Source organism: Hylobates moloch, unplaced genomic scaffold (genome assembly GCF_009828535.3).
Source record: "Hylobates moloch isolate HMO894 unplaced genomic scaffold, HMol_V3 SCAFFOLD_15, whole genome shotgun sequence".
In the NCBI taxonomy this organism is placed as follows: Eukaryota; Metazoa; Chordata; class Mammalia; order Primates; family Hylobatidae; genus Hylobates; species Hylobates moloch.
The window spans coordinates 55,142,321-55,157,796 of record NW_026652290.1 but is presented as its reverse complement, the minus strand read 5'-3'; the positions used below and the strand labels follow the sequence as shown (position 1 = coordinate 55,157,796).

Genomic DNA, 15,476 nt, shown 5'->3' with positions numbered 1-15,476 from the left:
AATATGGTGAAACCCTGTCTCTACCAAAAATACAAAAATAGTCGGGTGTGGTGGCGCATGCCTGTAATTCCAGAAGAATCGCTTGAACTTGGGAGGAGGAGGTTGCAGTGAGCTATGGTGCCACTGCACTCCAGCCTGGACGACAGAGCAAGACTTTGTCTCAAAATAAAAAGGCGGGGGGGGGGGGGGCGGAGGAGGGACAATAGTTAACTGTCACATAGGATTAAATGACTTCATAAATGTAAGGTGCTTAGAATAGTGTTTGTGAAAACCTCAGGCTTGAGGACAAAGAATGTTCAATGAATAAATGAACATTGAATGTTCAATGAACGTTTGCTATTTTTATATATGTTGCTCTCATATGACTGTATGTCATCCTGCATAGGGCTTCATCCTAATTTTGGTTAGTGAAAAATCCCCAGGCCAGGCGTGGGCTCACGCCTGTAATCTCAGCACTTTGGGATGCTGAGGCAGGTGAATCACTTGAGCCCACAAGCTGCAGATCCACCTGAGCAACATGGTAAAATCCCGTCTCTACAAAAAAAAAAAAAAACAACAACAACAAAAATTAGCTGGGTGTGGTAGTGTGTACCTATAGTCCCAACTACTTGAGAGGTGGAGGTGGGGAATCACTTGAGTCTGGGAAGTCAAGGCTGCAGTGACCCATAATCTCACCACTGCACTCCAGCCTGGGCAATAGAGTGAGACCCTGTCTCAAAAAAAAAAAAAAAAAAAAACAAGAAAAGCCCTCCAAGTGCCTGGCTTACTCTTGACCATTGACCAATAATCTTAGTTTCAAATACTTATTGAAGCATCCTATATTTACAAAGTGTTTTCAGGATATTTCATGTAAAGTATTTTATAAAAGCTGGACATGGTTGTGCATGCCTGTAGTCCTAGCTACTTGGGAGGCTGAGGCAGGAAGATGGCTTGAGCCCAGGAGTTTGAGGCTGCACTGAGCTATGATTGCACCACTGCAACTCCAGCCTGGGCAACAGAGTAAGACCCCATCTCTATTTTAAAAAGAAAAAAATAAAATAGATACAAAATATTTTATACATTTTGGGGGTTTCTTGTATTTTTTTTAATTTTTGTTTTGGCTAAACACAACTAATAGTGATTATTAGTCTTTCTTTGGGATTAGATAGGAAGAAATTCAGTATAAATATTCCAAAATAAAAACCATTACCTGATTAAACTTAATCTTTGAATAGTGGTTCAATTAATTAAAAAATACATGTTAATTTGTTGTTGTTGTTGTTTGACATGGAGTCTTGGTCTGTCACTGAGGCTGGAGTGCAGTTGCGTGATCTCGGCTCACTGCCACCTCTGCCTTCTGGGTTCCAGCGATCCTCCTGCCTCTGCCTCCCGAGTATCTGGGATTACAGGCGCCCACCACCATGCCCAGCTAATTTTTGTATTTTTTAGTAGAGACAGGGTTTTACCATGTTGGCCAGACTGGTCTCAAACTCCTGACCTCAGGTGATCCACCCACCTCAGCCTCCCAAAGTGCTGGAATTACAGGCGTGAGCCACTGCGGCCGGCCTGTTTTCATTTTAAGGTTGACATTTGGCAGTTTACCACAAATGAAAAATCGGTGAAAGTATTTACCAAGTCCTCCATCATTTACCAGTCTCTCAGAATGCAATCAGCTTCAAGTTACAGAATATCTGATAACACTAGCTAAAACAAGAAAAACATTCATCTCACGTCAAATAAATTCTGAAAGTGAGTAATTCTTAGTCTGGCCAAAAGGCCAACAATGCCTCAAGGATCCAGACCCTTTTTTTTTTTTTTCTGAGACAGAGTCTTGATGTGTCGCCCATGGTGGAGTGCAGTGACGTGATCTCGGCTCACTGTAACCTTCACCTCCCAGGCTCAAGTGATTCTCAAGCCTCAGACTCCCTAATAGCTGGGACTACTAGGTGGCATGTGCCACTGCACCAGGCTAATTTTTGTGTTTTTAAGTAGAGATGGGGTTTCACCATGGTGGCCACGCTGGTCTCAAACTCTTGGCCTCAAGTGATCTACCTGCCTGGGCGTCCCAAAGTGCTGGGATTACAGGTGTGAGCCACTGTGCAAGGCCAAGGATCCAGATCCTTTCTTTGCTCTTTGCTATTCTCAGTGGATCACCTTTTAGTCATGATTACAAGTTCACTGTCATTGCTCTGAACATCACACTCTACAGTGTACCAAGCAGGAAGAAAAGGAATAGATGGAGGGAAAAAAAAGAGCCTTCTTTCCAGAGATTAACTCACATACACAGTCTCTTAGCCAGTAAAGACAATCTTTCCAGAATTCTCCAATAGACTTTCTCTTCCAGTTTACTGGCCAGAGCTAGGTCATATGGCTACCCACAGGCTAATGATTGGAAAAGAAAAATGGAGTTAAAGTGACTGGTTTAATCATAACTTATCCCCTGGGACTGAGGTGAGACCTACTGACAGTGCCTTCCTTAACAAGAAGTGAGGGTGTATGTTGGGTAGGCAACCAAGAGTTTCTGTGGCACTCTCTATACTACCACTGCCTACTTGTGCACCATTTTCACTTTATACTCAAGCCATACTTAGCTTCTTGTGGTTCCCAAATACATTTCACACTTACAATTCTGATTATACTGCTCTTTATGCCTAGAATGTTCTTTCCACACTTTTCCTCCTTGTTCTTCATGGCTGTTGCTTTTGTAGAAAATCTTTCCAATACTTTGGCCTCTCAATTGAATAATTTCCTGTTTTTTGTTTGTTTGTTTGTTTGAGACAGACTCTCTTGCTCTGTCACCCAGGTTGGAGTGCAGTGGCACAATCCCAGCTCACTGCAACCTCCGCCTCCCAGGTTCAAGGGATTTTCGTGCCTCAGCCTCCTGAGTAGCTGGGATTACAGGCACATGCCACCTTGCCTGGCTAATTTTTGTATTTTTAGTAGAGACGGGGTTTCATCATTGGCCAGGCTGGTCTCGAATTCCTTACCTCAAGTGATCCGCCCGCCTCAGCCTCCCAAAGTGTTGGGATTACAGGCATGAGCCACTGTGCCAGGCCAATTTCCTCTCTTCTAATAAACTAATCCTCCACCCAATACAGCCACTTATTTCATGGCCACATCCAAGATCTGCCATTACTTGTATCTCATCCACAATGTCAATTTCCTGTAGCTTCAACTAAAGGGCAGGTTAAGTTGCCTTGCTTATGAAGCAATTCCCAGTGTCCAAATTAAATTCATACATGATATCTCAAGGAATGAATTATCCAACCCTACTATTTGGTTCAGTGAATCAAAGGATAAAAGTAAAAACTTCAATTCCCAGTACTCACAACTGCTAGAGTTCTTCCTGTTTCCATCACTATCTTAATCTCCTTAATTTGATGCAATGTATCACTACTATTTTTCCCATCTTTCCTTTCCCTGTATTTTCTGTTAACTGCAGTCTCTGAATTACTACAGAAAAATGAGAGAGAAGGCTAAATCACTCTTTTGGCTACCTGAAAAAGCAGTACCCCTAGAGTAGAAAGATAACGGTGCACATTTCTGGCATGGTACAGATTTTGGATCTCTGAGTCAGATGCCAGTGGAAAGACCAAAGCAGCTTCTTCTCTTTTCTTCAGCAATTCTGATAGATAAGGTAAAGGCTGGTCATGCTGAAGCAGTTTTTCTAATTCGGCCATCTCCATCTTAACCAATAGAAACTGTCCGGATTCTGGAAGTTAGTTTTCGAGTTTATCGCTTTTTTTTTTTTTTTTTTTGAGATGGAGTCTCGCTCTATCCTCCAGGCTGGAGTGCAGTGGCGCGATCTCAGCTCACTACCACCTCCACCTCCCAGGTTCAAGCAATTCTCCTGCCTCAGCCTCCCAAGTAGCTGGGATTACAGGCGTGTGCCTCCACGCCTGGCTAATTGTTGTATTTTTAGTGGAGACGGGGTTTCACCATGTTGTTCAGGCTGGTCTCGAACTCCTGACCTCGTGATCCGCCCACCTCGGCCTCCCAAAGTGCTGGGATTATAGGCGTTAGCCACCACACCCGGCCATTTTTGGTTTTTTTTTTGGTCTTGAGCAGTTCTTTGCTACTTAATTGGGGGCTAGTAGCCAGATAACATTTTTAAAACAGAATTGTTTAGCTGTTTCTTAAGCTAAAAACTTCAGTAAAAATAGTTTTAGATATTTCACAAAAAGCCATTTTAGAATATTCTAAAAAGCATTCTGTTTCTTCCTGTATGGAAAAAAGTAAATAAATTAGATGGGGGGAAATGTATTTTAAACTCCTTCACACATATGCAAAGAAGGAGCCATGGGAAATGTGGAACAAAAATAAAAATATCCTTGGATAAAATCCACGTGTAAAGAAGATGATTCAAGAGGTTATAAATAACTCATATGAAGTAAAGCAAACATGCAATATTTATATATCATTCTCTGAAGAGCATATTTTATTAATCTTCAAGTTCCTCAGCATATTAATAATAAAAACTTGATATATATTATCAACAAGTCTGACTGTTAATGCCCAAAGAAAATCCAGATTATTTTAAGGTGAGTTTGCTTCTTTTTCATCTGATTCATCATCCATAACCTAAAACCAAAAAACAAAGACAATTTAAGAATTAAGAAAATGATTAGATTTTGCTATTTTCCTGATTTTAATATTACTTCTTTACCTGATACACTCTATGAGGCATGACAAGCCAGTAAGAATAAATCTATCAACAGCCCCAAAGAACAAGGTTTGAATCATAACCTGGTATCCTAAAAACATAAAAGCAACCCCGTCTCTATTGAAAATACAAAAAATTAGCCAGGCGGGTGCTTGTAGTCCCAGCTACTCGGGAGGCTGAGGCAGGAGGATGGCATGAACCTGGGAAGCGGAGCTTGCAGTGAGCCGAGATCGCGCCACTGCACTCCAGCCTGGGCGACACAGCAAGACTCTGTCTCAAAATAAAATAAAATAAAAGCAAATTAAATATTTGGAAATTAATTAAAGCATTGATCATTTCTCCTTGTCTCAAAGAGGCTACCCATAGCAGAGTCTCAGCTGGGCAGAAAACACTATAAATAATTAACTGGGGCCAGGCGTGGTGGCTCACGCCTGTAATCCCAGCACTTTGGGAGGCTGAGGCGGGTGGATCACGAGGTCAGGAGATCAAGACCATCCTGGCTAACACAGTGAAACCCCATCTCTACTAAAAATACAAAAAGTTAGCCGGGCATGGTGGTGGGCGCCTGTAGTCCCAGCTATCCGGGAGGCTGAGGCAGGAGAATGGCGTGAACCAGGGAGCTGAAGGTTGCAGTGAGCCGAGTGCCACTGCACTCCAGCCTGGTGACAGAGCAAGACTCTGTCTCAAAAAAAAAAAAAAAAAAAAAAAAAAAAAAAATTAACTGGTATTCTCTAGCCATAAGACTAATGTAATTGACTTTTTCTTTTTTTCAAAACCATCTTATTTACTTAAATATATTCTGTGAAGCTATACCAAATTATTATTATAAAAACATTTATTTTTATTAAAATGAATCCCCCAGGAAAGTAAAAAACAAAACAAAAAAACCCCACCATATCAGGAACTAATTATTTTGGTCTTACTGAGATAAAAGATCATTTTAAACCTAAGGAAAATGTTACAACAGCTATTATCTTTCCATGAGTTAATGTATTACTAAGATAACCGACTAACTCCATTGGAGAAGGAAAAAGTTACATAAACCTAAGAATGTTTTTTTCTCCTCACCACACCTACTACAATTAGATGCCAATTCAAGTTTCTAATCTGAAGGCCAATTCATCACCCCACCCTGGACAAATGAATAAAAATGTTCCTCAGTCAATCCACCAAAGTATCAACTAACATAACTTTTTAAGGTATATAGATGATGATGGAACAAATACGGTTTAAAAAAAAAAAATCTAGGCCAGGCACAGTGGCTCACGCTTGTAATCCCAGCACTTTGGGAGGCTGAGGCGGGCGGATCACCTGAGGTCAAGAGTTCAAGACCAGCCTGGTCAACATGGCGAAACCCCCATCTCTACTAAAAATACAAAAATTAGCCAGGCATGGTGGCGCGCGCCTGTAATCCCAGCTACCTGGGAAGCTAAGGCAGGACAATCATTTGAACTCGGGAGGCGGAGGCTACAGTGAGCCAAGATTGTGCCATTGTACTCCAGCCTGGGCAACAAGAGTGAAACTATGTCTTTAAAAAAAAAAAAAAATCTAGATTCTGGCTCTGATCTGAAACAATCAATAGAAAAAGAATTCTTTCATAGGATATCTTTTCGGTTGAGTAAAAATTGGTGGCCAGGAATGGTGGCTCATGCCTGTAATCCCAGCACTTTGGGAGGCCAAGGCGGGCGGATCCACGAGGTCAGGAGATCGAGACCATCCTGGCTAACACGTCAAACCCCGTCTCTACCAAAAATACACACACACACAAAAATTAGCCGGGCATGGTGGCGGGAGCCTGTAGTCCCAGCTACTCGGGAGGCTGAGGCAGGAGAATGGCGTGAACCCGGGAGGCAGAGCTTGCAGTGAGCCAAGATCGCGCCACTGCACTCCGGCCTGGGTGACAGAGCAAGACTCCGTCTCAAGAAAAAAAAAAAAAAAAATTGGTATTTATTTCCAAGAAATTAATATTTTACATCCAATTTCAACAATACCCAATCCAAAAAATTTTGTCAACCAACTCATATTTTAGGCAGAATTATTCCTTAATTTGGAATAATATTCCCAAATACTTAATAAAAAGCATGTATAGGACATTTGTAAGGCACACAGCTAGTTGTTGCAGAGGAACACAAAGACTTGGATATGATTTCAAGTCTCTTAGGGAGCTTCCATGTAAACATAAAGCTAAAACAGATACAGAAAGCTACATAAACATAAAGCCAAAACAGAAGCTTTGGACCTGTCAAAGAAGAACTTAATTCCAAGTGAGGGATGGATAAAAACTTCAAAGAGGAAATGTCATGTACTGGACCAAAACGATGGTGTGGAGGCTAAAGCAACTCCATCTTGGATGCTAATCTGCCACATTGACTAACCTCAGTTCTAGGAATGCCTCTAAGATTTCTACTTAATTCTGCCTTTAGGTCAAAATAACCTTGATGTTATCCTAAACAAACACATACTTAGCATAAATCTTACCCTTAAGCAAATTATAGGCTATTAGGCAAGTAGCATTCTTGCCTCTTCCAGAGGGGCTGACTTCAATTGTCCTACACATATCTTTTGAAGCATGTATACCCATTCCTCCTGGTATATAAGCCCTGAGTCTAGGGGGTAACAATGCGGGAATCCATCATCTTGCAGCTGCCCGATAAATGGCTTCTGTTCCTCAGTTCCTATTAAATGTTTCTTTCTGACCAACTGGATTTGCCAACCTCTGTCTTCAGCCTCTCAGCTCTCTAAGACTTTGGGGATAGCTATATAAACCTGCTCACTGTGGAACAGATGAATTTTAATACTGCCCAAGGATGAGTGATTTCCAATGGAGCCCTTAAGGGCACAGAATTACCTGAGGTGGTCAGGCGTGGTGGCTCACGCCTGTAATCCTAGCACTCTGGGAGGCCAAAGCGGGCAAATTGCCTGAGCTCAGGAGTTTGAAACCAGCCTGGGCAACATGGTGAAACCCCGTCGCTACTAAAATACAAAATACAAAAAATGGTGGCATGTGCCTGTAATCGCAGCTACTCATGAGGCTGAGGGATGGGAACTGCTTCAACCTGGGAGGTGGAGGTTGCAGTGAGCCAAGATATCGTGTCACTGCACTCCAGCCTGGGCAACAGAACAAGATTCTGTCTCAAAAAAAAAAAAAAAAAGAATGAATTACCTGAAATTCTGTGGGTTGGAAATTTCTAATTTCCACACATCCCTTCACTCCTTGATAATCTCTCTCCACAAGGCCATGCTTTTTGGTTGAGAATAACTGCAGTGAGAGTCATTATTACTGATGACAAGGTGCTGTGTTATACTCCTTAGGTATGTTGGCCAAAAAAAAAAAGTTGATATTGTGCTACACATAAAGCTCTAGAATTCTACTCAGTATAACGACAAACTATGATTTCTTAATGGGCTTCTTGCTTGCATATTTAAGAATATGCAGATTAGGCCAGTTGTGTTAATCCTTAATCCCAGAATTTTGGGAGGATCACCTGAGGCCAGGAATTCAAGACCAGCTTGGGCAACATAGCAAGAACCCGTCTCTACAAAAAAAAAAAAAAAAAAAAATTGGTAAATATGATATAGTAGAGTTCTTCCACTAAAGATTTCTAAATCTCACCTATAAAACACTGCATTACATTTTAAACCTTTTTCATAATTTTTGTGCAATCAGGGCAGCAATATGCCCTCTGAGTCTCTGTAGCCTTGTGTGCAAAATGGTAATGACTTAATGCACTGTGTTATTAGAAGATGAAATGAGTAAAAATGCCTGGCCCACAGTAGGTTCTCATAACACTAAAGTTACTTCTTTTTTTTTTTTGACGGAGTTTCGCTCTTGTTGCCCAGGCTGGAGTGCAATGGCATGATCTCGGCTCACTGCAACCTCTGCCTCCCAGGTTCAAGCAATTCTCCTGCCTCAGCCTCCTGAGTAACTGTGATTACAGGCGTCTGCCACCACGCCCGGCTAATTTTGTATTTTTAGTAGAGACGGGATTTTCTCCATGTTGGTCAGGCTGGTCTGGAACTCCCAACCTCAGGTGATCCACCCACCTCAGCCTCCCAAAGTGCTGGGATCACAGGTGTGAGCCACTGCACCCGGCCCAAAGTTACTTCTAAAATAAGAGACTTCAAGTCTCATAAAAATTGCAACACAAAAATCTAGCCCTAGAAAAAGCTAGGTCATGAACTTCTTTTCAAATACTGGCCTTAACATCTATTTCCAGCCTTTGTATCTACAAAGAAAAAGAAAAAATGAAAAAAATCTAGACTGTCATATAATATTGGCATACCTGTTCTACGCCTTCTACCTCTGGAATATAAAACTGCAGCATGTTCTGAATTCCATTTTTCAGAGTAATGATTGAACTAGGGCAGCTGGTACAAGAACCCTGGAGTTTCAGCTGTACGATGCCATCTTCAAAGCCTTTGTAGATTACATCCCCTCCATCTTCCTGCACAGTTGGCCTGTGAGGTCAAAGAATATTTATGACATATTCTTTAAAATACAAGTTTTCATTGAAAAAATTTAATACAGCTCAGAGCTTACATTTTATATTAGTAAAATTCACAAAGTTAGAGCTACTTTTATAATACAGAATAATAACTGTGGCTAAGTTTTATTTATAATTAAAATTTTTTTTTACTCTCAGGTAAAATACCAAAATTCACTCATACAAATATTTCCTCCACTTACGACATTTGATCTTGCTTACTAATATCTTTTTAAGGCTGGGCATGGTGGCTCACACCTATAATCCCAGCAATTTGAGAGGCCAAGGTAGGAGGACTGCTTGAGCCCAGGAGTTGGAAGCTGCAGTGAGCTATTATCACACCACTGCACTCCAGCCTGGGTGACACAGAGAGACCTGTCTCTAAAGAAATTTTTTTTTTTAAATAAAACAATATTTTAAAGCACTTAAGATTTCAAATTTCCTAATAATTATTGTGATTACCTAAAATATACTCAGTCACTTCTTTTGAGTGAAGGAAAAGAGAGACTGTCACATGCTGACTTCATTTTCAGGTAAACTTTTCATTGAAATACAACATTAATATAGAAAAATGCTTAAATCATGTATGTACAGTTCACTAAGTTTTCACAAAGTGAACACACATTTATAACCACCCAAACCAAGAAACAACACCAAACCTCCAGAAGTCCCCTTTGGGCTTCCTTCCAATCACTCCCCACAACCAAAATGCAGCCATTATCCTAATTCATATCACCACTGATGAGTTTTGCCAGTCTCTGAACTTTATAATTTACAAATACAAATTCTATTTATAAATTGCATAGAATTAGTCTTTTGTATCTGGCTTCCAATGCTCTTTGTGAGATTCATCTATGTTGCTGAGTATAGTACCAGGTCATTTACTCTCACTGCTGCATAGTATTCCATTAAGCAAATATACCAGAATTTATTTATCCATTCTACTGTTGATAGACATTTAGGTTAATACTAGGTTTTGGCTTTTACAAATAGTGCAGTCATAAAGATTCTTAGAAATGTCTTTTGGTATGCATATATATTACTACTGGGAATATACCTGAAAGTGAAATTGCTGAATAAAGAGTATGAATATGTTGAGATTTAATAAATACTGCCATATAGTTTTCCAGTTATATAAACTTACATTCCCACCAGCAGTGTATGAGAGCTTCTGTTGCTCCACATCCTCACCAACAATTGGTGTTGTCAGTCTTAACAGTTTTAACTATTCTACTGGATTTGTACTAATATTTAATTGTGGTTTGAATATTCATAATAACTAATGAGGTTAAGCATTTTTTCATGTTTAGTGGCTACTTGATTATCTTTTTTCCTTTTTTTTTTTTTGGAGACAGAGTCTCACTGTTGCCCAGGCTGGAGTGCGATGGCACGATCTCAACTCACTGCAACCTCCGCCTCCCGGGTACAGGTGCTTCTCCTGCCTCAGCCTCCCAGATAGCTGGGATTACAGGCATGCACCAATACCCCCAGCTAATTTTTTGTATTTTTAGTAGAGACAGGGTTTCACCATGTTGGCCAGGCTGATCTTGAACTCCTGACCTCAGGTGATCCGCTCACCTCAGCCTCCCAAAGTGCTGGGATTATGGGTGTGAGCCACTGCACCCAGCCACTATTTGATTATCTTTTGCGAAGTACCCGCTCCAGTCTCTGATTGTCTTTTTCTTACCAATTGGTACAAGTTATTTATATATTCTGTTCTATAAACACTGTAAATATCTTCTAATCTGTACCTTGCCTTTTGACTGTAAATGGCACTTTTCAATAGTCTCGCTTTGTCACATAGGCCGGAATACAGTGGCATGATCACAGTTCACTCACTGCTACCTAAAACTCCTAGGCTCAAGTGAGCCTCCCCTGCCTCAGCCTCTTAAGTAGCTGGAATTACAGGCACAAGCCACTGTGCCCAGCTAATGGCATCTTCTGATGAAGAGAGAGTCACAATTTTACTGTAGTCCAATTTATATGTATTTTCCTTGATTTTTATCTGAGATATAATATGTATAATATATATATATATATATATATATATATATTTTTTTTTTTTTTTTTTTGAGACGGAATTTCACTCTTGTTGCCCAGGCTGGAGTGCAATGGCGTGATCTTGGCTCACTGCAACCTCCGTCTCCCAGGTTCAAGGGATTCTCCTGCCTCAGCCTCCCAAGTAGCTGGGATTACAGGCACCTGCCACCATGCCCAGATAATTTTTTATTTTTTTAGTAGACATAAGGTTTCTCCATGTTGGTCAGGGTGGTCTCAAACACCCAACCTCAGGTGATCCACTCGCCTCAGCCTCTCAAAGTGCTGGGATTACAGATGTGAGCCACCGCGTCTGGTCTTTATCTGATTTCTTGCGTCCCGTTGGGAAAAAAAAAAAAAATTCCTACCCAAAGGTCATACAAATATTCTATTTCTTTCCTTTTCTCTTCTCTTTTCTTTTCTTTTCCCCTCCCTCCCTCCTTCCTTGGCTTCCTTCCTTCGTCCCTCCCTCCCTCTCTTTTTCTCTCTCTCTCTTTCTTTCGTTGTAGAGATGGGGTCTCACTATGTTGCCCAGGCTGGTCTCAAACTCCTGGGCTCAAGCAATCTGCCACCTCGGCCTCTCAAAATGCTAGGAGGATTACAGGCATGAGGCACCGCACCCAGCCTCCAATTAATTATTCTTAATTCACAAAAATTGTAGATAGTTCCATGTACAACATGATGTTTTGGAATATGTAGGCTGGGTACGGTGACCCACGCCTGTAATCCCGGCATTTTGGGAGGCTGAGGAGGGTAGATCACCTGAGGTCAGGAGGTCATGACCATCCTGGCCAACATGTGAAACCCTGTCTCTACTAAAACTACAAAAATTAGCTGGGTGTGGTGGTACATGCCTGTAATCCCCCTCCTCAGGAGGGTGAGGCAGGAGAATCGCTTGAACCTGGGAGGCAGAGGTTGCAGTGAGCCGAGATCGCGCAGCACTCCAGCCTGGGTGACAGAGCAAGACTCTGTCTCAAAAAAAAAAAAAACCTGTATACACCATGGAATGGCTAAATCAAGCTAATTAACATATACATTACCTCGCATACTTATTTTTTGTGTCAAGAACACTTAATAACTACAATGTTGGCAAATTTTTTTTTTTTTTTTGAGGAAGAGTTTTTGCTCGTCGCCCAGGCTGGAGTGCAGTGGCGTAATCTTGGCTGACTGCAACCTCCGCCTCCTGGGTTCAAGCTATTCTCCTACCTCAGTCTCCCTAGTAGCTGGGATTACAGATGCCTACCACCACGCTTGGCTAATTTTTGTATTTTTAGTAGAGATGGGGTTTCAACATGTTGACCAGGCTGGTCTTGAACTCCTGATCTTAGGTGATGCACCTACCTCGGCCTCCCAAAGTGCTGGGATTACAAGCGTGAGCCACCATGTCCAGCCACAATTTTCAAGAATACAATACATTGTTACTAACTATAGGCTTACTTGGCTGGGTGCGGTGGCTCATGTCTGTAATCCCAGCACTTTGGGAGGTTGATGTGGGCGGATCAAGAGGTCAGGAGTTCAAGACCAGCCTGGCCAACATGGTGAAACCCTGTCTCTTCCAAAAATACAAAAATTAGCTGGGCATGGTGGCCTGTGCCTGTAATCCCAGCTACTCAGGAGGCTGAATCTGGAGAACTGCTTGAACCCGGGAGGCGAGGCTGTAGTGAGCTGAGATTGCTTGCCAGCCTGGGCGACAGAGCGAGACTCCATCTTAAAAAAAAAAAAAACAAACTATAGGCTTACTTTTCTTAACTTCCCTGCTCTCTAGGATCTTGATCCTTGAAATCAAGATTTCATTGGTAACCCAGAATTTTAATTTTTGTCTTCCCATCTAAACAAATTTTCTGAAAGCCCAATGGTTTCTCTGATTCTTAGCAGCTGCCCTCTGCCCAGCTTCTTCTACCCTAGCTATGTAGCAAGGAACAGCAAATGCCTGAAGGGAAAACTCAGTGAGCTTCCCTTCTCTCCAGGATCTTGGCACCTCAAATTTTGCTTGCTCTGGCAGCTATCTAATGCTTTCAAACAAATTTTTTTTATTGTACTTTATCCAGCTTTTCTGGGAGTTCTCAGCATGACTATTGGTCTGCTACAAGCAAAAGTAGAAGCCTGCTGTTCTCCACTCACTTAAATTTATTCTGTATGGGCATTATACTGAAAATAGGTACTCATTCTCCCTTTACAACATTCCCAAACATTGTCTTTTTTTTTTCTTTTTAAGAAATTTGGTATTATAACAATATCGAATCTAAATTGAGACTGTGAAGAATACATTTCTTCATTGAATATGTTTAAATAAATTGGATGTTTTAAAATTTTGAGTAAATGTAGAGAAGATACAGGCTTTAAATTCAACTGTCATGGTTACCTGTTGTGGTTTACGTTAACTTGCGCTTACTTTGAAAATCTACTATAATCTCATGGCCAACAAAAACTATATTGCTATAATGAAAAATGCCTCCAAAGCACTTGAATTTGGGTAGAGAGAGGAACACGTACCGTATTCTAGTATCTAACAATTCCTTAATCATTGCCACAACTTCATCATCTTCTTCAGATCCTAGAAATAATTACATATAAAAACATCAAGAGTAGAAATTTTATAGCCACGCAAGTACGAGTATTAAAACAGAATGATTTTAACTACATGATTCATTAAAAACATAAAACTATAGATAGAACATGTAACTTGGTATGGAGATATATTTTGGGAAATTGATGAGAGAATCATTCATTTGATTATCTGAAGAAATATAGGGAATACCAATCAACTCAACATTTGGTGATAAAGATGAGTACACTAGAACATCTTGATATGCTAATGACATTAGGGTTTGAAATTTTAAGCCAGTAAATATGCAGACATTCTCTGTTCTCGAGGATTGAAAGTATCAGAGAAAAGAAACTGAATTTTGATGGAAACTTTGAGACAAAAAGGCACACCTACTTTGTAAGTTAAGTTACATCTTCAGTTTCTCAATTTACTGGTTTTCAAAATGCCAACCATACTAAATATAGATGTAAGCCTTCTGGAAATTTCTGAAATGTTCTTTTTCACTCTATTGCCCAGTGCGGAGTGCAGTCATGTGATCACAGCTCACTGCAGCCTCAACCTCCCGGGCTCAAGAAGTCCTCCTGCCTCAGCCTCCCAAGTAGTTTGGGACCACAGGTGTGAGCCACCACACCCAGGCAATTTTTTTATTTTCTGTAGAGATGGGGTCTCGCCATGTTGCTGATATGGTTTGGCTGTGTCCCCAGCCAAATCTCATCTTGAACTGTAGTTCCCATAATCCCTACGTGTTGTGGGAGGGAGCTGGTGGGAGGTAATTGAATCATGAGGGTGGTTACCCTCATGCTGTTCTCGTGATAGTGAGTGAGTTCTCACGAGATCTGATCGTTTTATAAGGAACTTTTCTCCCTTTTGCTTGGCACTTCTTCTTCTTGCCGTCATGTGAAGACTCAATGTGTTTGCTTCCCCTTCCGCCATGATTGTAACTTTCCTAAGGCCTCCCCAGCTATGCTGAACTGTGAGTCAATTAAACCTCTTTCCTTTATAAATTACCTAGTCTCAGGTATGTCTTTATCAGCAGCGTGAGAACAGACTAATCCAGTTGCCCAAGATGATCTTCAACTCCTGGGCTCAAGTGATCCTCCTGCCTCGGCCCCCCAAAGTACTGAGATTATAGGCATGAGCCATGCTTGGCCTCTGAAATGTTCCACAAATCTTCTGAGCACAAAGTTAGCCTTTGAGAAAACCAAAAATGTAGAGATTTCATATTACAAGAAACACTAGACTCTGGCAACCCCTAAAGTTAAATTATATTAACATTGAGTTTTTTAAGAAAAGAAATAAAACATGGCTCATGCCTGTAATCCCAGCACTTTGGGAGGCTGAGGGAGGAACATCACTTGAGGTCAGGAGTTTCAGACCAGCTTGGCCAATATGGTAAAACCCTGTCTTTACTAAAAATACAAAAATTAGCCAGGTGTGGTGGTAGGTGCCTGTAATCCCAGCTACTCGGGAGGCTGACACGAGAATCACTTGAACCCAGATGGCAGAGGTTACAGTGAGCTAAGATCGCACCACTGTATTCCAGCCTGGCTGACAGAGCAAGACTCTTATCTCAAAAAAAAAAAAAGAAAAGAAAAAAAGGAAAAGAAAACACACTAAAGGTCCGGGCATGGTGGTTCCTACCTATAATCCCAGCACTTTGGGAGGCTGAGGCAGACGGATTACCTGAGGTCAGGAGTTCGAGACCAGCCTGGCCAACATGGTAAAACCCTGTCTCTACTAAAAATACAAAAATTAGCTGGATTTG

At 41.1% G+C, this 15,476-nt stretch overlaps 1 protein-coding gene across 6 annotated transcripts in view; it reads right to left on the bottom strand.

Annotated features, from left to right (window-relative positions):
* Positions 1–4,020: 4,020 nt before the first annotated feature.
* Positions 4,021–15,476, bottom strand: part of NFU1 (NFU1 iron-sulfur cluster scaffold) — a 39,035-nt gene continuing 27,579 nt past the window's right edge. For 4 of the 6 annotated variants that reach the window (XM_058428940.1, XM_032179052.2, XM_032179051.2 and 1 more), the window contains 3 exons: positions 13,657–13,717; positions 8,926–9,100; positions 4,319–4,560 (listed from right to left, as the gene is read on the bottom strand). In XM_058428940.1, the coding sequence (XP_058284923.1) occupies positions 4,516–4,560; positions 8,926–9,100; positions 13,657–13,717 (281 nt within the window). In that variant the 3' untranslated portion in view covers positions 4,319–4,515. Of the gene's footprint in view, positions 4,561–8,925; positions 9,101–13,656; positions 13,718–15,476 lie in introns of all 6 variants that reach the window. The other 2 variants (XM_032179049.2, XM_058428941.1) reach the window with 2 other exon arrangements.